We start from the raw sequence: 23290 nt of genomic DNA, 5'->3' as shown, positions 1-23290 counted from the left end.
ACTAATCACCTAATGTAGTTTCTGTATTATTGCATTATTTATAATTTTAATCTATAATCTATACTAATTTTCCCATTTTTTTCCCATTTTTTCTTTCTTTTTTCTTTATATTTATTTAACAAACAAATATTTTGCTTAATATCAAAGTTTGCCAAATAACGATGCATAAGCTGTTTCTCTGAACCATTTCTCTAAACTAGTCGTTGTTAAAAAGAAAAAGCTATTTTTGTTTAACACACTCCTCGTCGCAACTTCTTGTGCATTATTTTTAGGGACCTAACAAGTTTTTCCAATATAAAATATTTTGAAAAGAAAAAAATTATAAAAATAAAAATTAAAATAAAAATAATAACGATAATAGTAAATAAATAAAAAAAAAAAAATGTTGAGGGATGGAGAAGCGGATTAGCGATGCCTTAAGATTGAGTATAAAACATTTTAAACAACAGATATTAACAAAGCTTTTAAGAACAACAACACGAATACAACGCTTTCTTCTTTTTTTTTTTTTTTTTTTACAATCAAACCAGTTTCAATAAACCAGATTACATCACACTTATAATCGCGTAACTAATCCGGTCAAAAGCAGTTACAATGAAGGTAAAGACAATCTCGCGGTCATCGGATACATATATACCAGCACGCAATACGCAAGCTTCAGCATTGCCACGTAATTTAAACCCTGCCCTTCACCCTTTTGAGCGTGCGAGAGAATATACTAGAGCACTCACAGCTACAAAATTGGAGCGAATGTTTGCTAAACCCTTTTTGGGCCAACTAGGGGACGGACACGAAGATGGAGTATACCACTTGGCAAAGAACCCACATCAAATTGGACAAATGGTGAGTGGTGCTGGTGATGGTGTTGTCAAGATTTGGGATTTGGGAACTAGGGAAGAGATAGGTAGTGTTAAAGCACACTACGGGATGTGTTCTGGAGTATCGGTTGTGCCCACTACTAATGCAAACGATGGAAAATTGTTGAGTTGTGGAGATGACAAGACTGTTAAGCTATGGGCCATGGGAAGTTCTGGATTTGGCCATACGGGCGAAGATGATGCCGAAGGAGATGCAGAAGAAGTGAAGGAAGATAGACGGGGCGCACGTAGAAGCAGAGATACTGGATTGATCAAGACCTTTGTTGGTGAACACGGGTTCAAAGGTGTGGACCACCATAGAAATGACCCTCTTTTTGTCACTGGTGGTGCTCAAATCCAGCTTTGGGATACAAACAGGTCCAACTATCTTTCCAATCTCTCATGGGGCATCGATAATGTCAACACTGTGAAATTTAACCACACAGAGACTAATCTTGTGGCATCCTGTGGTGGTCTGGATAATGCTATTGTGCTCTATGATATCAGAACAAATACCGCTGTGCAACGAACAATTACTACATTCCGCAACAATTGTATTAGTTGGAACCCAATGGAGGCATTCAACTTTGTTACAGGTAACGAGGACCATAACGCCTACTTGTGGGATATGCGTAAAATGTCGCACTCCTTGAATATATACAAAGACCATGTTGCTGCGGTGACAGATGTCGATTTCTCACCTACTGGTGAGCAAATTGTTACTGGTTCATACGATAAAACCATTCGTATTTACAATGCACGCGATGGCCATTCGCGCGATATATACCATACCAAGAGAATGCAGCATGTATTCTGTACAAAGTTCACTATGGATGCCAAATATATAATCAGTGGATCAGACGATACCAATTTACGTGTATGGCGTAGCGTTGCCTCAGAAAGGGCTGACATCAAATCAATGAAACAAAGAAACAAATTAGAATATGACGAGAAATTGAAGCAGAGGTTCAAGGACATGCCCGAGATTAGGAGAATCAGCAGACATCGTCATGTACCGAAGGTGGTGAAAAAGGCACAAGAGATTAAAAAGATCGAGTTGGATAGTATTAAGCGTAGGAGGGAGAATGAGGTTAAGTTTTCAAAATCGGCAAAGGACAAGAGGCTGGAAAGAGAAAGACATGTCAGGGGAACTGTTAATTAGGTTTCAGAGTGACGGATGGTGAACACAAAAAAAGAGGGAAATGAACATACCAGGCTTTAAATTTACAGAAACGAATTAAAACACATATACCAATGGCTTTTTTTTTGTATTTTTTTATTTGTCATATTGCAATTTCTACTTGTTTCTCTTTGTAAACCTTCTTCTTCTTTTTTTTCCAGTGAGCTGTCAAAAAGTTTCTTGCAAATAAAAACATCTCAGTAAACTCTCATAACCGACTTTGCATAGTGTACCTGAGACCCTAAATATTTGTACACATTATGGTTGTACTGGATTGTATACTTTTGATGCGTTTAGAAGAAATTTTTATTTTCATGTAGAAATCACCTGTTGCAAGAAGTTTTCCTTGTTGCTCTCGGCACGAGAAAGTCTCGCGTCCAATCAATGAATGCGCGAAATAATGTTTTTGAGTTTCAAAATTTTTTTTTTTTTTTTTTTCGCATTCAGCACCACTGCTACTACTACCACCACCACCACTACCACCACCACTACATACATGCTAACTGATAGCAACTGCTACCACTTATACCCCAAGACTTATTAAAATCAACTTATAGAGTGGCCAAATTATAGAATTTAAACAGCCGCAACAACGACACTATCATCCACAACAAACCTCATTAGAGTACTTCTTTAATTGTTCTTGAATAACCTTAAAAAAACAATACAGCTGCTTCAAGATAGAACAAGTGAGGACAGGCTTTTCTGTTTTATTTTTTTCTTTTTATGTATATTTTATATGGAGGAAAAAGATTTATTCTTACATTGTTTTTTTTATTTTTAAGATTTATTTTTATTTTTAGAGAGGAAAAAGTTTGGGAACACATTTTCCCCCCAAAAAAAAGAACGTGAAATCAACGTCACGCTAGAAATTGGAAAGTCTGGGATTCACTGCTTAGAAAGTACTACATCCACAAAATATCACCATTATCACAACCACCACCACCACCACCACCACCACCACAATAATTTGTATCATTCAACTTGCTGTTCAACATCGACTGCGGTCCTACGAGCTGTTCTCCTTCTAACGCTTCCCCCTCTCCTTCCTCCACTTCAGTTTTCAAACTAGCAACTAACCTCGCGCAATATTTCATAGCTTGTGAAGTGGAAGCTTTGTCATTTACTACTACTCATACTAATACTACTGCGACTACTTATACCACATATACTAGTAGCACCCACAACTACAATTACAATAGAATTCGTAGCACCTCCACTATCGCCATCAAGTGCTAGATAGAAGTTCGCTTTTTGTTTGAAGCTAGTAACCCACCTTTGAAGCAGGAGGACTAAGTACGCAACCAAGGTTTTCCAATTGCCGTTCACCGTTTAAATAGCCGTATCGGTCCAGCCTTACAATACAGAGGGATATACATTTCTAGAAATATACCCATCATCATAGTTGTGCTCAATTTCTATCAATACCACCACACACTGTCCCCATAATTGTACATTTAATATAAAATTACAAATAAAAGAACGAATTTCAACCTCAGCTTCAAACCCAACCTCAACCCCGTTTCCATTCTTTCTTAAAGTTACCACATCCCTTCTGCCTTATACGTACTCACTAACAAGTAGGAAAAGATGCCTGATAAACACAAGTTGAATTTGTTTTCCAAGCATAGCAAACACGGTAAAGATAACAATCATGATGAATTGTCTCCATCAACTTCGAACCACTCTGGTGGCCGAAAGTTTCTAGGTTTCACAATTGGTAAGCATGATCTGGATGACTCTGTATCAATGAGTTCCCCTAACAATACTGGAAGAAACTCACCTGAACCGCACCACCCATCAAGTGCGTCACATACACCGCCAGCAGGGTCATCTGCTCATTCAGTTCACCAACCATCGAATCTTCATCCAAGCGGCAGCAAAAGCAGAGGAAGTGGTACACCATCTCCATCAGCATCACGGTCTCCCTCACAAACACAAATGCATTCGTATTCGCATTCACACCCTCATTCACAACCACAACCACATGCACATGCAGGTACAAGTACAAGTGCAAATGCAAATACAAACGCAAGTACAAACATTTCATCGCCACGAGTGAACTCCCCGCACCATCCTCTGTCATTGCAACACGAGGATCAAACTACGAAAAAGGGATCAATGGCTGAACTCAAACGGTTCTTTAAGCCAACCAGACACACCTCCAATAACAAGAGAGAAGGTCATTCGACGAATTCGAGTCATCTATCACCTCCACAACCAGGTGGTGTTGCTGGTGGTTTTGGCAGTGGTCACAATAGTGGGTTGTCTACACGAGAACATTCAAGCACGTCACTAGCGAATATGATCAATCAAACATCATCGCAATTACTTCATAATGCATCGCACTCATCAAACAATGCAAATGGTAACCGAGATCCATTCACAGACGACAATTCTCCATTGGTAAAGAAATATGGGAAAATCGGTAAGGAATTAGGAAGTGGTGCAGGTGGCTCTGTCAAACTAATCACTCGACCTTCAGACTCAAAGACATTTGCCGTGAAGGAATTTCGAGCAAGAAGGTCAACAGAAACATTAAAAGATTATACTCGAAAATGTACCGCTGAGTATTGCATCGGCTCGACATTGAAGCATCCAAACATTATCAAAACCATTGACATTATCCATCAAAACCACAAGTACTTTGAAGTAATGGAATATGCACCCATTGACTTTTTCGCCGTTGTTATGAGTGGAGACATGTCACGAAATGAGATCAATTGTTGCTTAAAGCAGATTTTGGAAGGGGTTAATTATCTCCATAATTTGGGACTTGCGCATCGAGATTTAAAGTTGGATAACTGTGTCATAACAATGGATGGAATTTTAAAAATCATTGATTTTGGAAGTGCGGTGATTTTCAAGTATCCGTATGATCAATTTGGCAGTAACAAGGAAGTGATACATCCTTCTCATGGTATTGTTGGCAGTGACCCTTACTTGGCTCCCGAGGTGTTAAAGTCTCCGAATTCGTACAATCCACAACCAGTTGACTTGTGGTCAATTGCAATCATATATTGTTGTATGACATTGAAGAGGTTTCCTTGGAAGATCCCTAATGTGGATAAAGACAATAGTTTTAAGCTTTATTGTATGCCCGACGATAATTTCCATGATTATTATCTTAGCAATGAATATCATAAACTATTACTTCAGCAAAGGAAGTTGAAAAACATAATTGTTAGACTGAACAAGCGGAAAAAAATGTTGGAACAAGTGGGGAAAGAAGAAAGACACGAAGTAGAAATAACAGTGGATGAAGAAGTAGAACAAGATCGAGAACAAGAAAAAGACAAGGAATCGGAACTGGAACGCGAACACGAACAAAACAATGCGAACCAGCAACCGGGAAATCAATCTAAGGAACAGGTTAAGGATGTAGCAATGGAAGAAACCGAATCCAAGATTGCTGAGGAGGTTCTCACCGAAGAACAAGAGCAAGATATACTTGCGCAATTGAAAGAGATTGATGTTCAACTCGATGCGCACGAACAGCGAAAAAACGAGCTTAAACATCAATTCAATGAACGGCGTCAACGAGAATTGGCAGATCCAAAAAACAAGCAATTACATCTTCAGCAGCAGCAGCAACAAGAACAATTACAACAACAGCATGATGAGCGGAAAGAGCAAGCTAGAAAAGAAGGCAAAAGACCCAGCCCCAAGCAAATACACGGGCCATATAGATTAATGCGTTTGCTTCCGCATGCATCAAGATCGATTATTTCCAGGATGTTGATGGTGAACCCACAGGAGAGGGCAAGTATTGAGGAGATATTAAATGACGAATGGATAAAGGAGATTGAGTGCTGTACGTTGAAGAGGTTTGCGCGGTCGAGGGATAATATCGGACTGGGATTTGACGAGGATGACGAGGAGGTGTTGGTAAAGGGAAACCCACAACATCTGCATACAGTTGTGTTGGAGTCGTAACATAAACAGAACAAACAACAGTTGAATTGAAGCAATGAGATTGTTTTGAGATTGATTACGTTCGTTGTTGTACTTGACACGTAACACGTAGTCTAAAGATAGATAGAAATTAAGAAAAGGAATAGTTAAACACCATTTCGAGCTTTAGTTCTAGATCTTATTTTCATTTTTAATTTAATTTTTAATTTTAAATATTAATAAATTTAATTTTGGTTTTGGGTTTGGGTTTGGGTTTGGGTTTGAGTTTGCTTCGTCTTATGTTGGTTGATTTTCTTTAATGAGCTCTAACATAAACTTAAGTGGCGTAGATTTATCAATCCCTTATTTTTTTTTTGTCTGTAAAGCCGAATTTGTTGAGAATGTTAGCAAAAGCGTCGAATTGATATAAAACCAAATAACCAAATAGCCAAAAAATACAATCAATTCGAAAAAAATAAAAAGGAAAATTAAAACAACACAATTGATAAACAAATAATTCATCTATACCTTTGCTGCATATTTTGCTCACAAATCCCTTTCTTATCTCAACATTTATTGAATTCACCAATTGACAATGTCGAAGAATCAGATAAACCCTACGAGGTTGAAAACATCACTAAAGATGTGTCTCTCTAAACTTCAATATACTCAAGAAAAGCAAACCGCGATGGCTAAACAACAACGGCGAAACATTTCCCATTTGTTATCGCAGGGTAAGGAGTCGCTGGCTAAAATTAAAGTTGAGAATATTATACGGGATGATATATATATCGAGTTGATGGAATATCTAGAGTTGTATGTTGAGTTATTGCTTGCTCGACTCGGTATGATCATCAACAACACAGCAACCAATATACCAACAACCACTTCATCTAACTTAAGTGACGAGAGCAAAAATGACAAACAATTTAATAATGCAACGGTCTGCGATCCATCACTACTCGAACCAATACAATCAATAATATATAGTGCGCCACACACCGACCTTAAAGAATTAGTGACATTAAGAGACATTTTGGTTTCCAGATATGGCGTTGAATTTACAAGAGAAGCAATGGAGAATGGTAAAGGGTATATTTCCGAGAAAATTATTAGAAGATGTGGATACGATCCACCAAGTGAAGAGTTGGTGGATTTGTACCTCTGTGAGATTGCAAAGACTTATGGTGTGCCATATTCAGGACTCCGTCTTCGTCTCGAAGACGAGGTGGAGGAGGTGGTGGAAAATGAAGGTGAGCAAGGTGACCATAATAATGACGATGCCAATAACAACAACAACAATGGAGGCGGGGGAGTTGGAGAAAAAAACAAGGAGAATCCTATTGCTGAGAAAGTAGACGAGATGAAAAAGAAAGTTGCAAACAATGGTGGTATTAAAGAGAAAGACGAAAAGCCACAGGACGATTTTGATGCATTGAGAGCTAGGTTTGCTGCATTGAAAGGAACTCCAAAGTAGGTGGACTTGTTCAAATGTTTGAGTGGCAAGCGCTAGTGGCAGACATTCTTGTTTCTCTTTGCTTTGCTTTGTTTCGTTTCGTTTTATTTTAATGGTTGAACCAGTTCATTGATGGAACTAACATCTGGTTATTCGAAATCATTTATAAATAAACATTAGAACAAAGCGGGTTTCAAATTCTTCCGTAAATGTTCTTTTGTTTCTTATTTTATCTTTCGATTTTTGCTTTCCTTCTTTAACTTTTCTCCAAATGGAAACATATCGATATTAAACACCAAAGACTTACAATTGAGCAACTCGCAAGATCTCATACACTATGTATTTTATTCTTTACTTTAATCCACCAGCTCATTTCTCCTCTTTTTACCTCTCCATCATGTTGACTAGGTGCGAGAATTGTACCTGTTGATTAATGGGTATTCGATTGCGGATGTACTACTGCGTAGAAGTTGAGAAATTCCGTTTCCATGTCTAATCTTTGCGGCGTATTTACATTTTTTTCTGTTCTATTTATTTTTTTTTTTTATTTTTTTTAAAAAAAAACAACAACAAATGTTTACATTACCAATAGAGCCTAATTTCAGTTGCCTTTAATAGATAGACCTATGTACTTTACCATTACCTATATTAATTGTACTATTATCGACTTTAAGCACCATCAGCGGATGTCATTACGGCTGTAGGTATTATCATGAACCTCAATACACCAGCAATTTTAACAGAACGACAGCAGACAGAGCTAAACAAGGCAATATTACAATATATACATCCGTTATGTAATAATGCAAATCAACCTGAACTATACACTCGACTACAACAAATACTACTACCAGGGTCTAATGATAGTCCCCATGTTTCAAAGGATATTATAGAACAGTACCTTGAAAAGAAATGGTCAACCGTGCTACGACTACAAAAGAAAATAATTGATTTGGAGAATGAATTGGCAAATGTCAGATCTATAATAGATATTGATAATATACAAGAGCAACAGAAAAATGGCCAAGTTGCGCCTATTATGGGAAAAGACAGAGTTGATTGGTTGCCGTTGCAGTCTTTGCATAGTTTCCAAACACAGTCGATTGTTAATTGTGTCACTATCCACCCGGTATTACCACTTGTATTTTGCGGGTGTAATGACGGGTCCATCTATGTGTGGAATTTCGCATCTGACGATGAATCTAACTTGCCGGAAAAAGTGATTAAAGCACATTTGAAAAATGTACATCAATTGATAATATCGTGGGATCTGATAGACTACTACGGAGATGGTATAACCGATCCCATTTACATTTTGGCGTCGTGTTCTTCCGATTTGACCATTCGATTGTACAATGCTTCTACATATCAACACTTGCGTACACTACGAGGGCACGAGCATACTATATCCTCAATCAAATTTTCAATTGATTCCCCAGAAATATTGTATTCAGTATCACGAGATACAACTGTCAGATCATGGAATGTAATTGAAGGTAACTGCACCAGGTCATTTGTTGCTCATTCAGATTGGGTGAGGGACTTGGATATTTCTTCCAAATCACAAACACCGCAATTAACTTACAACACCAAGAAAAATGTCGTAAATGCAAATGCAGGTGCAAGTACAAGTATGGATGCAAGTACAAATGCGTACTCCATAACTACAACCCCATCTTATGGTGACTTTATTCTTACATGCTCATCAGACCAATCAGCAAGACTCACACACGCCCAAACAAGCACAGGAATAGCTCTTTTGCTTGGCCACACTCATGTCATCCAATGCATAAAGTTTCTTCCTTGGCTTTCGAATTCATACTTGGACACATTCATTCTTTCCAATCCAGACCTTTTCCCCACAATCCCGCAAGTACTACTCACGGACCCGATATACAACCAACTAGGTTATAAGTACTGCATCACATCAAGTCGTGATTCAACATTGAAAATATGGCTTCTACCTCCACCAAATATAATTGCATCTTCACAAACACTACTTCCATCACAGCATAATTCATCTCATGCATGGGAGATTACGACTTTGAGAGGTCATATTTCCTGGGTAAAATCAATACAAATACACCCGAATGGTAAATATATCTTCAGTGGAAGTGATGACAAGACGATCAAAATATGGGATTTGGGAGCCTTGAATGTAACCGGTTCTGTGGGCGTGGTGAGAAGCTTGATGGGACACGAAGGATTTGTCACCGATATTGATATGGCAAGAATGAGTAGAAGGAAGAAGGGCGGTCATTTGATAAAAGAAACTGTAGAACAAGAGGAAGGAAACAAAAAAGGTGGGAAAGACGGAGAAAATGAAAAAAATGGAAAGATTGAAAAAAATGGAAGGATTTCTGAACCAAATGGAAATGGCGGGTTCCACGGAATTGACGAAGTCGAAAAAGATTTACTAAAAGAAATCGAAGTTCGGATTAAATGCGTGTTTGTTAGCTGTGCAACAGATAACTTGGTCAAAGTGTGGAAATAGTTTGTTCATTATATTTCTAAAGTACAAAATAGAATATAAAAGTAAAACCAAAGTAGCTGAAGAATAACTCTGGTGTCAACACTCTTTTGTCAACACTCTTTTGTCAACTCAACGCAAAATAATGTAAGCTGTCACGATCTGGCTCGATGAGTTCACAAATCAAACCACGGGATCGTAATATTCTCCATCAACATAACCTCCCCTCATCAGATTTCTGACATTCCTCTCAAATTGTTTTTTATCCTTGACCAACATGTTTGCTGCCTCTTTATTCAATGGATCATTTGGGTTTGGTTCGAGAAACAAGAAGTTCAATCCAATCAAGACCGAGTTTAAGCTTAGCACAGGCGACCAGTCCTCCCTTAGAATGTTAAGGCATATATTACCTTGTAGATCAATATTTGGATGATATATCTTATTTACACACTTGATCTTAGGTGGATCAATGGGGAAATTACCCGAAATTTCAATTTTGAAATGAAAATGCCCCGATTTGTAGTACCCAGACTGCGGGGTGATTGTGAGCTCAGAATAGAACACATCTTGGGGTCGAGGAAAATGGAGTTTGATGGTTTTTGGCAAATCGAGTTCGGCTAGATCTTTTTGGATCCGGAGCTGCGCTGCAGATGATTTGGTACTAGAGGTAGTATTAGTGGAAGATGGTGCAGGGGATGGCGAATTGGATGTGGAACCTATTCCTGCTCCTCCTCCTCCTCCTCCTCCTCCTCCTCCTGCAGCAGCAGCAGCAGCAGCTTCTTCTTGCCTCTTTTTCTGCAACTCTCTAATCTTTAACATTCGAATTTATAATATGCTATTTAGTGGAATTGATTCTTGTAGGTGAAATTATGAGAATAGTCTATGGAAATGTATGTATGAATTGAAAGAGAGAGAGAGAGTGTGTGTATGTGTAAGTGCAAGACATAGAGAAAAACAGAGAGAGAAAGAGAGTATTAGCACATTGAACTGATTTCCCTAAAAGTCGCGAGACAACGGAACGGAAAACATCATAACTATGCGGATCGAGAAGAATTCGATTTTCGCAGCCAAGTCTACAAGCACAGAGAATATTAATGCAAGTTTAAAAAAATGAATTTTGATTCAAATTTGAACTTAAAGTCTTTACCTAATTCTGTTATTGTTTTCAGCCTTCATCCTCTTTCCATCCGCCTCTCCATGCCTCCTACTCTAATACTATAATCACATTTGAAGCGGCTCAATTCTTTCGTTTATCTCAGTCTCTGTCAGTGCAGTTGAACTCCTTGATTCTTTTATCTACAGTTTCAACAATTTTACTCTTTATTTCCAATGATGCATTTATACTATTCCAGTCAAGCTCTTTGACCTTGTATAGATCATCAAGAGAATCAAGAGCCAATATCAACTGTATATATGGGGTGAGGTTTTTACAATCTACTTGTATTAACCAACTTAGTTCCGAAATTACATTCGGGGTTGATTGGACCTTTGGACTTTGACCAAAACCAATACACAGACCTGCTGCTGCTGCTGCTGCTGCTACTGCGGCTGCTGTAACATGCGCACATACACTTTCTCTGGCCAACTCTTTCATCACCGGCTTTAACAATTCAGTCAGAGTTTGAGTCTTATTGTGTTTCAAAAGAAAATTTAAAGTGCTCCATAGTGAACTATCACTATGGTGCGAGCGACACACTTGAACAAGATCTTCGCTCCAGTAATTGCAAAATGTACCATCTACTGAGCCTATCAATATGCACCATCGTAAGAAGTTGTTGGCATAATAGTTGGCAAAATGAAATTCGCAACTCTTCAAGGCACGTAAAATATACTTTCGGTCAACCATAGGTATTGGAGCCTGGTTCTGCCTCACTCCATAAGTAATGGACAAACTCTTTACAACCCACCGCCGAAGCATGGCCCATAACGAGCTGCTTTTATTAATTCTTGACAAACGACTCGTGAGAAACGTGGATATAATTTCCAAATCTTGCTCGTGGTTCTGCAAAATGTCCACTATACGTTCATGCAATTTGAGAATAGTATGGTGTTCATTTGTAGTTATCAAGTAACCCAATGTCATATAATAAGCTTCCCAAAGATTATCTCTTGACAATTTGTCAATGCTCAAGAGTTCATTTCTGTGGTGGTAAAAGTACGAATGTGATGCTTTGAAAATAGACAAGTATTGATATTTGGAAACGGCAATTCCCAAAGTACAATTTTCTTCATATAGCTGAAACCCATTTAGAGAGTTAGCATCATTTTTTGTGTCAGTGGCATTTGGTATTACCTCAATAACTTTGTATGTTTTATTTGAATTGAGGATAATATGTGTTAAATTTTGGATCAATTGCATCGTACTCCGATCAATAATCGTTGTGTTAAGGCGCACGAGGCAGTTGGTGCTGATTGTGCTGAAGGTGCTGATGATCCTGAAGATGATAAAAACCGCACTCCACAAAGCGCAAAACATCGAAAATTGCAAAAGTGCACAACACGCAAGACACGCAAAATACAGAATCTTGCACATCTTCCAACACATCATCTTGATTACTCCACTTAATTTCTTCTCCTTCGCAATATGCAACTTCTAAGCACACAATAGCACCACGATAAAAGATTGCACATACAAAAATAATGACGACAACTACTTTCAACCGAATATCAAAATATCCTGATGGTAATGGTGAGAATGGTAATGATGACGATTCTTTGATACCACCAGCGGATGAGCTCTCTGAAGCAATGTATAGAAATTCAAAGCTAGCATATTTGTTCCCTACTACTACTAATACATCAACATCATCAACAACAACAACAGCGGAGATTCCGAAACCTAGTCATATTACATCAGTGTCTACTCGTGTTGTCGAAACTGCCAAAGAACTTGCACCAGCAGCTAGTACCTATCACCAACCACAATGGAAACTACTCAAAACATTAGCTGGAGCTCATCAAGGATGGATTCGAACCGTGGCATTAGATGAAGTAACAAACAAATGGTTTGTTACGGGTTCCTCGGACTCTACAATAAAAATCTGGGACCTTGCAACCCTGCAAATGAAAGCTTTGTTGACTGGTCACATTATGGGTGTGCGAACACTAATTGTCTCCAAAAGATTCCCCTATTTGTTTTCCGGAGCAGAAGACAAGACATTGCGATGTTGGGATTTGGAACGACTGAATGCACCAGAAGGGTGCCAAATAAGAAACTATCATGGTCATGTAGGTGGAATATATGCCTTGGCATTACACGATGAATTAGATGTTTTACTAAGTGGAGGAAGAGACTCGGTGGTTAGAGTTTGGGATATACGAACGAGCAAAGAAGTTGCATTACTTGTGGGACATACAAATGATATTACATCAATCGTGGCCGATGTGAATGAACCCCAAGTCATTACCAGCTCAATGGACGGCACTATACGACTATGGGATTTGCGGAACCAGAAAAGTCTCACCACCATAACTCATCATTCGAAAAGTATTCGAGCAATGAAAGCACATCCAGACGAGTATACGTTTGCATCTGGAGATTCAAGCGGGGCTATTAAGCAATGGCTTCTACCAAAAGCGCAATTATTGAACAATTTTGAATTCGATGACGATCAAGCAAGCCGTATCATCAATACAATGAGCATAAACCCTGTCACAAATACATTGTTCTCAGGTTATGATGATGGTAAAATGAATTTTTATGAATACACGCTGGGAAAGTTGCTTCAAACAGGATATGCTCCAAACCTTCCCGGTTCCGAGCGAGCTGCAATTTACGCTTCAACTTTCGACATGTCTGGGCTAAGACTCATCACATGTGGAGGCGACAAGAGTATAAAAATATGGGGCAATGCCGATGTTGATGTCGATGTTGATGTCGAAGTCGAAGTCAGTGCCAATGCAAGTGTCAATGCAAATGCAAATGCAAATGCTGCTGACGCAGGTTGACAATGAAACACTGTATTTAGACAAAAAAGTGGATAGATTGTTTTAGTCAGGTAATAGATGATAGACCTTCACCAACCAAAACGCAATTGGTTTGCTGTAAACTGTGGTGGTGTCCAGTTGAGGAGTTTTGGGTTGAGCTCATGCTTCTTCTTTTCCCTTACTTTCTTGATGAGCTTTTCATACAAAACCATTATCTGATCAGTCAAAACAATAATGTGCTGTCCTTTGTAATAACGAAGCATTTGAAGTGTAGTCAACGTATGCAATATGTCCGTTGTAGTCATGCATGTAATTGCTGAGATGTCTTCAATTGTGATTTCGTTGCTGTGATTGTGACCATGGCCATGGCCATTCCTTGATGTAGGTGGTGTGCTGCGGTCAAAATCATCATTGGCTTCTAAATGTGGATTGTTCTTTCGATACAAAGATGGATTATTTCGTTCCACAAGAAGTTTTACCAACGTGTCGGTCCAATACGCTCGGTATGACAACAATCCTAGATCCGACAATGGCTTTTCAGGAGAGCCCACTTTCTTTTCAACTGCAGATAACATGTAAGAAAACTGTATAAGAATTTTTCCCAATCCTCGTTTTTGATACTGTGGGAGAGTGAGAATACATGCAACGTTGTAATTGTCTTGACTCTCTTTTTCCTTGGAAAAGTAGCCAACAATATGGTGTCCACGCTCGGACCTTGTGGTCATGATGTAGAACAAGAATGGGTCCACATCGTAGTATAAGGTTTTGTGGTCCAAAAATAGCTTTGAAAGCAAACACAAATTTCTACAATAAGTACGTTGTTTCCTCCCGTCAAGCTCCCAAAAAGAGACCTTGTCGTCACGATAAATCTCATTACCTGGAGGGTGTTTCATTGAGCATTTGCTTCTGAATCGTTCAAATTGCTTTCTTGAGCCAAAGAATGATAGTGTAAAGTCGCAAATGTAAATCACATCCTCTTCTGTGAGTTCAATTGGGTATGGTGAGAAATACCAGGGTTCAACCACATGTTCGCCAACAATAACAGTTGACAAGTTTCTCACTCTAGCGACTTCCGAGTGGTTCTGAGTCATTGATCCTCCAGCCCTCAACTTTTTGATCTCTTCTTCTCTGGTAACTTCTTCGCCCGGTCTTTTTAGACCTTGAACGTTCAAATTCTCCAAATCCATTTCATCTTCATTCATTGCTGGCGCACTATCTTCCTTGGGTGTTTGTACATTCGATGATGTGGCTGATTTTCCATCTTTGGATTTCGAAGCCTTCAGCTTAGTCTTTTTCTTTTGCTTGGTATCTTTCTTGTCGTCTGTTGCAATCTGTGGTAAGATCAATGCTTTGCGGAAATTGATTCGATCAATCTCGATCCATTCGTCAAGACGTTTATTAAAGTCTTGGTAATGCACATAGTACACTTTCCTTCCCTTTTTGGTGTGTTCCTGTAGAATCTCAGCTAGCCTTTCTTCGCCATCTTTTGAAACGTATACTTTACAGCCCAGCCGAATATCATCGACTTTGAAAAGATCTTCATCGCTACTGGAAGAGCCGCTTTCTTGTTTGATTTCTATCGACTGGGAAGCCGCTGGAGTGTTATCACCACTCTGTGTAGATGGTTTGTCCTCGGTGCTGGGCATATATATGATCTGTAGCTACAACTGATTAAAAGATGCAATTAGTGTGGTTTTTCTATTCTCAAAAAAAAAAAAAGAATTAAAAAAAAAAAAAAAAAAATAAAAAGAATGCGGTTTTGTTATTATGTTTATGTAGTGAGAGGAGAAAAGGCAAAGAAAAATGAGAATCAAAATACTAAGAGATAGTTTACTACTACTACTACTACTACTACTACTACCACTAGAACTACCACCACAAATTCTTCCTTGTACAACGAGCAAGAGAGTTTTGGCTGGAGACAGTGACATCAAAGGGGGTAGAAACCAGTAAAAAATTGTCAACTTCAATAAAGCATTTCACCGCAGTATCAGTTTTTCGTCTTGCTTTTTTATCCTCTCCTTTTATTTTATTTTTTTTTGTTAATTGAAAATTGACTATTGAATGTACTTTCTTGGGAATCTAAATCATCAACCTGATAAAGAATCATGATCAAGCCAAGACCTATATTCTGAACGTCATTTTACTCTAATACTTACTTGCGAAATTAGATTATTCATCTCCTTGCATATTCTTTGGAAACCACTAGTTCAGTCACCACAATAACTGCCAATTCCATTGCCACGTCCATTGCCACGACCATCTATACTACTATTACTTACCACTACCAAAAATCACGAACAAGTGTTTCTGGGGGATGGGGGAGGAGAGTTCAAATAAGAGAAAGAAAATGAAAATGAAGAAAAAAAGAAGTTAAATTGCGCAAGCAATAGAAGCAACGAAACCGGTAGGGAGACAAAGGTAGAGACAAAGACAGATAGCAAGTGGTAAGGAAGGGCGATGGGCAAGCCGGAGGGTGCACAAAAACGTTCATAACCTGGAGCAACTGTTTATAAAGGCTCTTGGTGAATCTAGTTTTAGGAGTAATATCGACCTGTATACCGGTACTTACACGATCTTCCTCTGCCCCTTTCTCTCTTCCCCCCTAAAAAAAGGAAAATAAAAAAAATTTGTCCTAAATTCCGGATTCCAATTCTCAACCTCTGTCTCAACCTCTGTCTCAACCTTTGTCTCAACCTCTGTCTTTGTCATAATCTCAACCCCTATTGTATTATGTAATATGAAATTTTCCAGAACTTGCCTCCTTTTTTTTATATATATATTTTTATTTTTTTTCGTTTCGTTTCGTTTCGGTATTACTCCACACTTTTCCTCATCTTCAAATTGCTCTCAACAGTAATATATTTCGACACATTTCTATTCCTCTCCTCCCTTCTCTCTCTGTTTTTTTCTTCTTCTTCTTTTTATCTTTTTATCTTAATTGTTGTTATTGTAATTATTATTATTATTATAATTATCATTAGTACTGTTGTTATTCAATTCTTTTGAGAATACAACTAAAAACTCTTATTTCCCTAAAAACTACTACTAAAGTCATCTTTATCAAATCAATCATGACCGAATTACGCCGTTCAGCAAGAGTTGCCTCAAGATCAAGTACAACGCAAGAAGAGCCCGCCACAGTTACTCAGCCACCAGTGAAGAAAGCTAAGGTGGAAAGTAATGGCAATGAAAAAACCAACGCTTCTGCTGCCGATTATAGTGAAGACTCCAGTGAGATTCAAATTGGCGACAACATTCCTGATATCACTTTGTTGAATCAGGATAACAAAGAAGTTAACCTTTCTTCCGTAGCTGCAGACCATAAATATGTCGTAATTTTTGCTTACCCAAAAGCTTCAACCCCAGGTTGTACACGCCAAGTGTGCGGATTCCAAAAGAATTACAAATTTCTTCACGATAACAATGTTGCCGTATTTGGACTTTCCGCAGATGAACCAAAAGCACAAAAGAGTTTCCAAACCAAACAGGGAGCTGAGTATGATTTGTTGAGTGATCCAAAGAAAGAATTGATTGGAGTCTTGGGAGCTAAAAAGCAACCAACTGGTACAAAGAGATCACACTGGATCTTCAAAGATGGTGCATTGGTTGTAAAGAAAATACAAATATCACCAGAGCAAAGTATTGACGGTGCTAAAGAAGAGATTGAAAAGTACATTGCTGAAGAAGGTGAAGAAAATGGAAGTAAAGAGGATGGAGCTAGTGCTGAAAAGGATACCAAAACTGCTAATGGCCAAGACTCTGATGCTGGTGATGCCGCAACTTTGAAACCAGAAGCTGGAGTGGGAGCTCAGGAGAATGGTGGTTACGAAGAAGATGTTGAAGATGATGCTACGCTGAAGGATCCTATTGTTTCAGATGCTGTAAAGGATGTTGAAAACAAGGCTGCAACTGGGGAGTACGACAATTTAAAGAAAGAAGCAGCAGCAGAGACTGAGGGTGCTGATAGTGCAAAAGGTCCAGTAGACCAAGTAGTTGAAGACGCAATCAAAGACGCTGAAGAAAAAATTTAGCATAAGAACTGCTTACAATGTTCTAGAAAACTATAATAGCAAATGCTAGATGAGTTTTTGAGCCCGATTTTTCCAAAAAAAGAAAAGCAAAACTGAAAAAAAATAAAAAAAAAAAAAGAAACAAAGCGAAAAGAAGAAAAGAATTGAAATTTTGTTTAATTGTTTTTTGTATAAATAAGTCTAAGAAAGTATTGTATGTATAAGTGCCTTTCTGTGTCTATGCATGTATCTGTGTCCATATTCGTCAGAGCTTTGCTTTTCCATTTTTGCAAAAATAAAGTAAGGAAAAAAAAACATCTAAATCTCTAGTTCCACAATGCATGGAGTCTGATTAAGGATTGTAAAAAGATTGCAATAAGCATAGATACTTTGCTTGCCCACCACCAATGCTGTACAGTGAATGAACAATAAGTAAAGTTGAAACTCCAATGGCCATCAAATTCTCCTGTGAGTATACCCGTTTGTCCATCGTAGTCACCCATCATTGACCGCACAACAATTTCTCTAACTGGTTTGCGAGAATGGGGGGCAAATTGCTGAACTTTATTCTTTGATGCCACCCATTCGTCATCAACAAAATGATACCAATCGTCGCACCCTTCATGATCATGCCCAGTGAGGATGATACCATTCTGGTCGGCGTTGGGAAATACAATATTCATCACTTCTTGCGTAGTGTTGTATGCAAGGTGGTTATGCGATCTCAATAAACCATTTTTGTATGGTTCCCTTTCATTGTCGATATAGTATCTGTGTTCAGGTCCATCACGACATAAACCTTCTTTCTTATACATTGGTATATGCGTAAGTAATATTGTTGATCCTTTAAAGTTTGGATTCTCAACGTCTCTTAAATTGTGCAAGAAGGACCAAGTAAAGTTGACAAATTCTGGTTGCAATGCAGGTCCTTCCAAAGTTAAAGAGTCGAGAACCACAATTCTCCACTCCCTTTCTGTGCCCCGATTATAGTTGATGACATAGTTATTCTGTCCAAATAAGTGATGGAACCTAGCCATATGTTGCCAAGTAGCATCACCACTATACCCAATATCATGATTTCCAGTAAGATTAATAAACAAAGGGTTTTGAAAATTGGCTTCCTTCGTTTCCGGGTGGATCCAGTCATAAACGTTTTCATAAACTCTGGATTTGAATCTGTGCATTGGGTCCATTGCCATTTCATCTTCTAACCAACGGTTCCAATCGTAATTTTCGTGTCTTTGATACGTGTCAAGAACATTTTGCTTGTACTCTTTGTCGCGAGTGAATAATCGTTCAACATATCTATATGTTCGATTATAAAATTCTGAATCCAAGATCCACTGACTTGAGAAATGATCTCCCATAACTGCAACATGTGATGGGTTCAATCTCTTGGACATTCGATCGTAGATATGGCCCAAGTAGTAGTCGTTGCCATAATTATCGAGTCTCTTTATATATTTGGTCAGTGGCCAATTTCCATTGATCTGTGGATCACCAAATAAAAGCATGTGAATCTCGCTATCGTTATGAATAGGTTGGCTCTCTCGAAGCTCTGGAAAGTTGAATAAAAGTGGTTGCAAGATCTTCTGCGGGATGTTGTTATTGTTTAAAAACTTGTATTTTGATTGCAAGGGTTTAGTGTTTGACCAGTTACATTGCTTGGAATCATTGAGAATGTCTGGGTATAAATAAACAAAAAGGTTGAGACATATGGCTACTACAGTAGCAAGATCAACGAGGGCACGTACTCTTCTGGAGATAGCGGCCATTGTATGTACTGATGTATGTATGAAAACAGAGGAGGTGTTATCTGCTTTTGCAACAACTTAGTTTCAAAAAACGCGTTTTTCCAAGGCCAACCTCTCTTTTTGCTTTTTTCTTTCTTTCTTTCTTTCTTTCTTTCTTTCTTTCTTTCTTTCTTTCTTTCTTTTTTTTTTGGGCTTTTTTGATTCTTCTTTAGTAATTTTTATTAGGTTTAAGGTGATTTTTTAAAACACCAAAAATAATCGTACTACACCAACTACCTCAAATTAAAATATAGAGGACTCAAATGCAAAACGGATGAAGATAAAGAAAATTGTCAAGAAAAAAAAGTGAGGTGGGGGAGGGGCAAGAATTGATAAACCAAACATCCGTTGCCAGAAAAAAACAAAAACAGACAAACAAACTACATTCCATGATTTTCCATCATGCCTTGTACGTGGCAATAAAATTCAAGTATTTGATTTCAATTCGACAATCTCTTGTTGATGTTGTTGTTGATTTCTTTTTTTTTTTTTTAACTCTAGAATAGATAAACGTGCTATAAGCTAAAGCAACACTTGCAGTTTCTCATTTATTATATTTCTCTTTTCTCTCATTTTTATTTGCTTTCAACTTCCGCTATAATTAAATGTTCTCTTTCAAAGTTTGGTTCAATCTGTTGACCTTGTTGGAGATGGAAACATCAACAGTTCTGTCTCCAACTTCAACAATCAAACCACCCTTGATGTCTGGGTTCACTTCATTGTTCAATTTCAAAGTCTTTCCTTGACCGACAAAGCTGCTGTTACCGATTGAGGTTTGCAATCTCTTCAAGATCTTGGATTCCAATGGCTTTGCACTTGTGACTGTGGCATTAACAATACCATTGTGTGCATCGTTCAACATACCGAATTTCTTGAAAATGGATGGGAAGTTACCCAATCTGTTGTTTTCAGCCAAAACCAAAAGAAAGTTACCTGTAGTCTTGTCCAAACCCAAGCTGTTGTTAACAGACTTGATGATAGCAACTCTGTCATCTTTTGACAAACCTGGGTTGGTCAAAGCCTCTTCCAACTTGGGGTCACCTTTGATGACATCCTCAACTTTCTTCAATGAGTTGTAGGTTTGACTCATGTCTGACTCTTGGATAGTAGCAGAGTATAAGGAGTTGGCGTAGACACCATCGGTTCCGAATAATTCAATTGGTGGTTGGATATTCTTCTTGGAGGCTGCTTGGAATCTGAATGCAGTTGAAGCAATTCTACGGGTGAAAACACGGGAGATCATCTTTGGCTTTTTGTTCTTAGTTAGGTGTATAAAGAAAAAAATAACAAAATGTGGGGTGTAGCTAGATTCTGTATGTTCTTGACCTTTAATTGGAAAAAGGGGGGGGAGTGGGAAAGGTTAAACGTAAGAATTTATACAAGTATGTTTGTCCAATGCAGAGCCAGTATAAGTTGAGCTACTAATTAGTTTTGGAGATCTCTCTAGAATGTTGAAATTTTTCTAAGCAGTGAATTTGGTAGCGATGCACTTAGTATTTGAATATAGAGGATGGAAAAAAAAAATGTATATATATATACACGGTATACAGTGTAAGAAAGTGCGTGTGTGCGAGTAAGTAAGTATATATGTAAGTACGTATGTATGTATGTATGTATGTGGTTTGTGTTTGTATTTGAATATAAAAGGTCAAAGCGAGCTCTCTCGATGTTTTTCTTCAATTTTTTTTTTTCTTTCCTTCTTCGCGGTATATACGGGATTGCAGATTATTTGGCTTCTATTGGATAAGGAGTTGGAAAAGTAAGTGCTACCATGTGAGCTTGAAACCATGAGCTTCTCAACGGTATAAAACAACACTAGACGTATATACATGTATACATAGATACTTGTATGTGGAGAATTACAACATAACCAACTCTTAATTTTGACCCAAATTGTATAATCTGGGATTTTTGCAAAGGGTTTTGAAAAAGACCACATAATTTGTTGATACGTATTTTGCAGTTTTTTAAATATCAACTTTGGTTTATTTGTTGGTAATTAATTAGACGTTAATATCTTAATAGTAGAGATTAATAGAGCTTATATAGTCATTGTAAAGTGCCAGATGGATTTCCTTGCTTCCTTCGTTGCTTCCTTTTCAACCTTCCTACCTTCCTACCTTCCTACCTTCCTACCACCTTCTGGTGTCTGGTCTCTACTCCTTATTCTCAAAATAAAGCATAACATTTGGATAATACTACTATAATCATTAAGATAACTTGACGCAAGGCTACCTTGTGAGTGAAAAAAAAAAATTTAATTTAAAGAAAAAAAAAGAGGGAAAAAAAATGAGTGAGAGAGACAAAGAAAGAATAAGAAAAGTAAGTTACTGAGTGAGTTGGAGGATTAACAGATTCGATTTGAAAAAAAAAAAAAAAAGAAAGAAAGAAAGAAAGGGTCACTAGGACAAGAAGACAAGAAGGCAACCAACAGCTATGATCCCACGTCTCTCCACATGTCACTCGGTGACGTTTCAAGGGATAAGAGCGATAAAGTCTGGGTCAATACCAAATGCCGTCTCCCACCTTACACAAATCTCAAAGCGGTTCAATAGCACTATGGATGGCCAATTAACCGAGATGGAAGAACAAGATATCAGATTTAGAAAGCAAAGAGAACTAGCTATGAAACTAGTCAAAGTCAAACACTATGCAGATATGTTTCCAGAACATACAAATCCAGGTACAACCCACTATAAGAAACCTGTGCACGACCACTTACACAAGGGAAGACCAGTTAAGGAATTAACTGTTCCAATGAAGAGAAATGCCGGTAGAAACAATACGGGCCAAATCACAGTCAGAGGACTTGGTGGTGGCCACAAGAGAAGAGTGAGAATCCTTGACTTTCATAGACTTGAAGCAGGAAGGAACCAAGTTGTGAGAATTGAGTATGATCCAAACAGATCGGGCCACATTGCACTTTTGAAACACATGGAAACTGGCAATTTGTCATACATTGTTGCACCTCAAGGTCTTCGTGGTGGCGATATTGTCGAAAGTTTTAGACAAGGTATTCCAAAAGATTTCATGGAAGAAATGGATAGAACAAATAACGGAGAAATCGATGAAGCTTTGTTATCGGCAAGAATCTTGCAAAGAGGTAATTGTTTGCCGTTGAGAATGATCCCCGTTGGATCCATCATACACTGCATTGGATTAAACTCGCAGCGAAGAGCTCAGTTGGTACGTGCTGCTGGTACATTTGGTAAGATTTTGGGTAAAGACCAAGAGAGGCAATTGGCCATCATCAAATTGTGCAGTGGAGAACAAAGGTATATCTCATTGGACTGTCACGCTACTTTGGGTGTTGTCTCAAACAAAGAGCACCAATTGATCTCATGGGGTAAAGCCGGTAGAAGACGTTATTTGGGTAAAAGACCCGTGGTAAGAGGTATGGCAATGAACGCCAAGGATCACCCTCATGGTGGTGGTAGAGGTAAGTCCAAATCCAACAAGTTTACCCAATCTATGTGGGGACAATTGAAATTCACAAAGACAAGAATGCGTCCAAATCCAATGTGTATTAAGAATAGAAAGGGTAGAGTTATTAGGCATAAGAAGTAGTACTGTAAATAGGAAGTAGCAATGAACTTATAGACGTTTTGAGGCCACAAAAAAATGGGAACAAATACATAATAAAAAAAAAAAAGATAAAAGTAGAATTCAAAACAAGGCAAAAATGCCAAAAGGCATGAAA

The 23290-nt window shown here is 38.1% G+C and overlaps 11 protein-coding genes across 11 annotated transcripts; 7 read left to right on the top strand and 4 right to left on the bottom strand. All coding sequences in view use genetic code 12, as the record gives it.

Moving 5' to 3' along the window:
• Window positions 1–594: 594 nt before the first annotated feature.
• On the top strand, window positions 595–2019 carry sof1 (the record flags this gene model as incomplete). Its single annotated transcript, XM_001527388.1, has 1 exon — window positions 595–2019. One exon carries the CDS (start codon window positions 595–597, stop codon window positions 2017–2019), a length of 1425 nt encoding a protein of 474 aa, XP_001527438.2.
• A 923-nt stretch (window positions 2020–2942) lies between these two features.
• Window positions 2943–3134, bottom strand: PVL30_002282 (uncharacterized protein; the record flags this gene model as incomplete). Its single annotated transcript, XM_061119357.1, has 1 exon — window positions 2943–3134. The coding sequence occupies one exon, from the start codon at window positions 3132–3134 to the stop codon at window positions 2943–2945; it is 192 nt and encodes a 63-aa protein (XP_060975340.1).
• Window positions 3135–3627: 493 nt separating this feature from the next.
• HRK1 (serine/threonine protein kinase) lies at window positions 3628–5973 on the top strand (the record flags this gene model as incomplete). The annotated part of the gene is made up of 1 exon (XM_001527387.1): window positions 3628–5973. The coding sequence occupies one exon, from the start codon at window positions 3628–3630 to the stop codon at window positions 5971–5973; it is 2346 nt and encodes a 781-aa protein (XP_001527437.2).
• Window positions 5974–6526: 553 nt separating this feature from the next.
• On the top strand, window positions 6527–7408 carry IST1 (Vacuolar protein sorting-associated protein ist1; the record flags this gene model as incomplete). The annotated part of the gene is made up of 1 exon (XM_001527386.1): window positions 6527–7408. One exon carries the CDS (start codon window positions 6527–6529, stop codon window positions 7406–7408), a length of 882 nt encoding a protein of 293 aa, XP_001527436.2.
• A 412-nt stretch (window positions 7409–7820) lies between these two features.
• LIS1 (Lissencephaly-1) lies at window positions 7821–9881 on the top strand (the record flags this gene model as incomplete). The annotated part of the gene is made up of 2 exons (XM_001527385.2): window positions 7821–7824; window positions 8062–9881. The coding sequence occupies 2 exons, from the start codon at window positions 7821–7823 to the stop codon at window positions 9879–9881; spliced, it is 1824 nt and encodes a 607-aa protein (XP_001527435.2).
• A 159-nt stretch (window positions 9882–10040) lies between these two features.
• Window positions 10041–10676, bottom strand: UBC12 (NEDD8-conjugating protein ubc12; the record flags this gene model as incomplete). Its single annotated transcript, XM_001527384.1, has 1 exon — window positions 10041–10676. The coding sequence occupies one exon, from the start codon at window positions 10674–10676 to the stop codon at window positions 10041–10043; it is 636 nt and encodes a 211-aa protein (XP_001527434.2).
• Window positions 10677–12497: 1821 nt separating this feature from the next.
• PRP46 (pre-mRNA-splicing factor prp46) lies at window positions 12498–13805 on the top strand (the record flags this gene model as incomplete). The annotated part of the gene is made up of 1 exon (XM_001527382.1): window positions 12498–13805. The coding sequence occupies one exon, from the start codon at window positions 12498–12500 to the stop codon at window positions 13803–13805; it is 1308 nt and encodes a 435-aa protein (XP_001527432.2).
• Window positions 13806–16858: 3053 nt separating this feature from the next.
• On the top strand, window positions 16859–17818 carry DOT5 (thioredoxin peroxidase dot5; the record flags this gene model as incomplete). The annotated part of the gene is made up of 1 exon (XM_001527380.1): window positions 16859–17818. The coding sequence occupies one exon, from the start codon at window positions 16859–16861 to the stop codon at window positions 17816–17818; it is 960 nt and encodes a 319-aa protein (XP_001527430.2).
• Window positions 17819–18123: 305 nt separating this feature from the next.
• On the bottom strand, window positions 18124–19572 carry PVL30_002275 (uncharacterized protein; the record flags this gene model as incomplete). The annotated part of the gene is made up of 1 exon (XM_001527379.1): window positions 18124–19572. One exon carries the CDS (start codon window positions 19570–19572, stop codon window positions 18124–18126), a length of 1449 nt encoding a protein of 482 aa, XP_001527429.2.
• Window positions 19573–20191: 619 nt separating this feature from the next.
• On the bottom strand, window positions 20192–20833 carry ATP5 (ATP synthase F0 subcomplex subunit OSCP atp5; the record flags this gene model as incomplete). Its single annotated transcript, XM_001527378.1, has 1 exon — window positions 20192–20833. The coding sequence occupies one exon, from the start codon at window positions 20831–20833 to the stop codon at window positions 20192–20194; it is 642 nt and encodes a 213-aa protein (XP_001527428.1).
• A 1316-nt stretch (window positions 20834–22149) lies between these two features.
• On the top strand, window positions 22150–23157 carry RML2 (mitochondrial 54S ribosomal protein rml2; the record flags this gene model as incomplete). Its single annotated transcript, XM_001527377.2, has 1 exon — window positions 22150–23157. The coding sequence occupies one exon, from the start codon at window positions 22150–22152 to the stop codon at window positions 23155–23157; it is 1008 nt and encodes a 335-aa protein (XP_001527427.2).
• Between the last annotated feature and the right edge of the window lie 133 nt (window positions 23158–23290).

The sequence above is a fragment of the Lodderomyces elongisporus genome, chromosome 2 (assembly GCF_030384665.1).
Source record: "Lodderomyces elongisporus chromosome 2, complete sequence".
Lineage (NCBI taxonomy): Eukaryota > Fungi > Ascomycota > Pichiomycetes > Serinales > Debaryomycetaceae > Lodderomyces > Lodderomyces elongisporus.
This window is presented reverse-complemented; position numbering and strand designations above follow the sequence as displayed.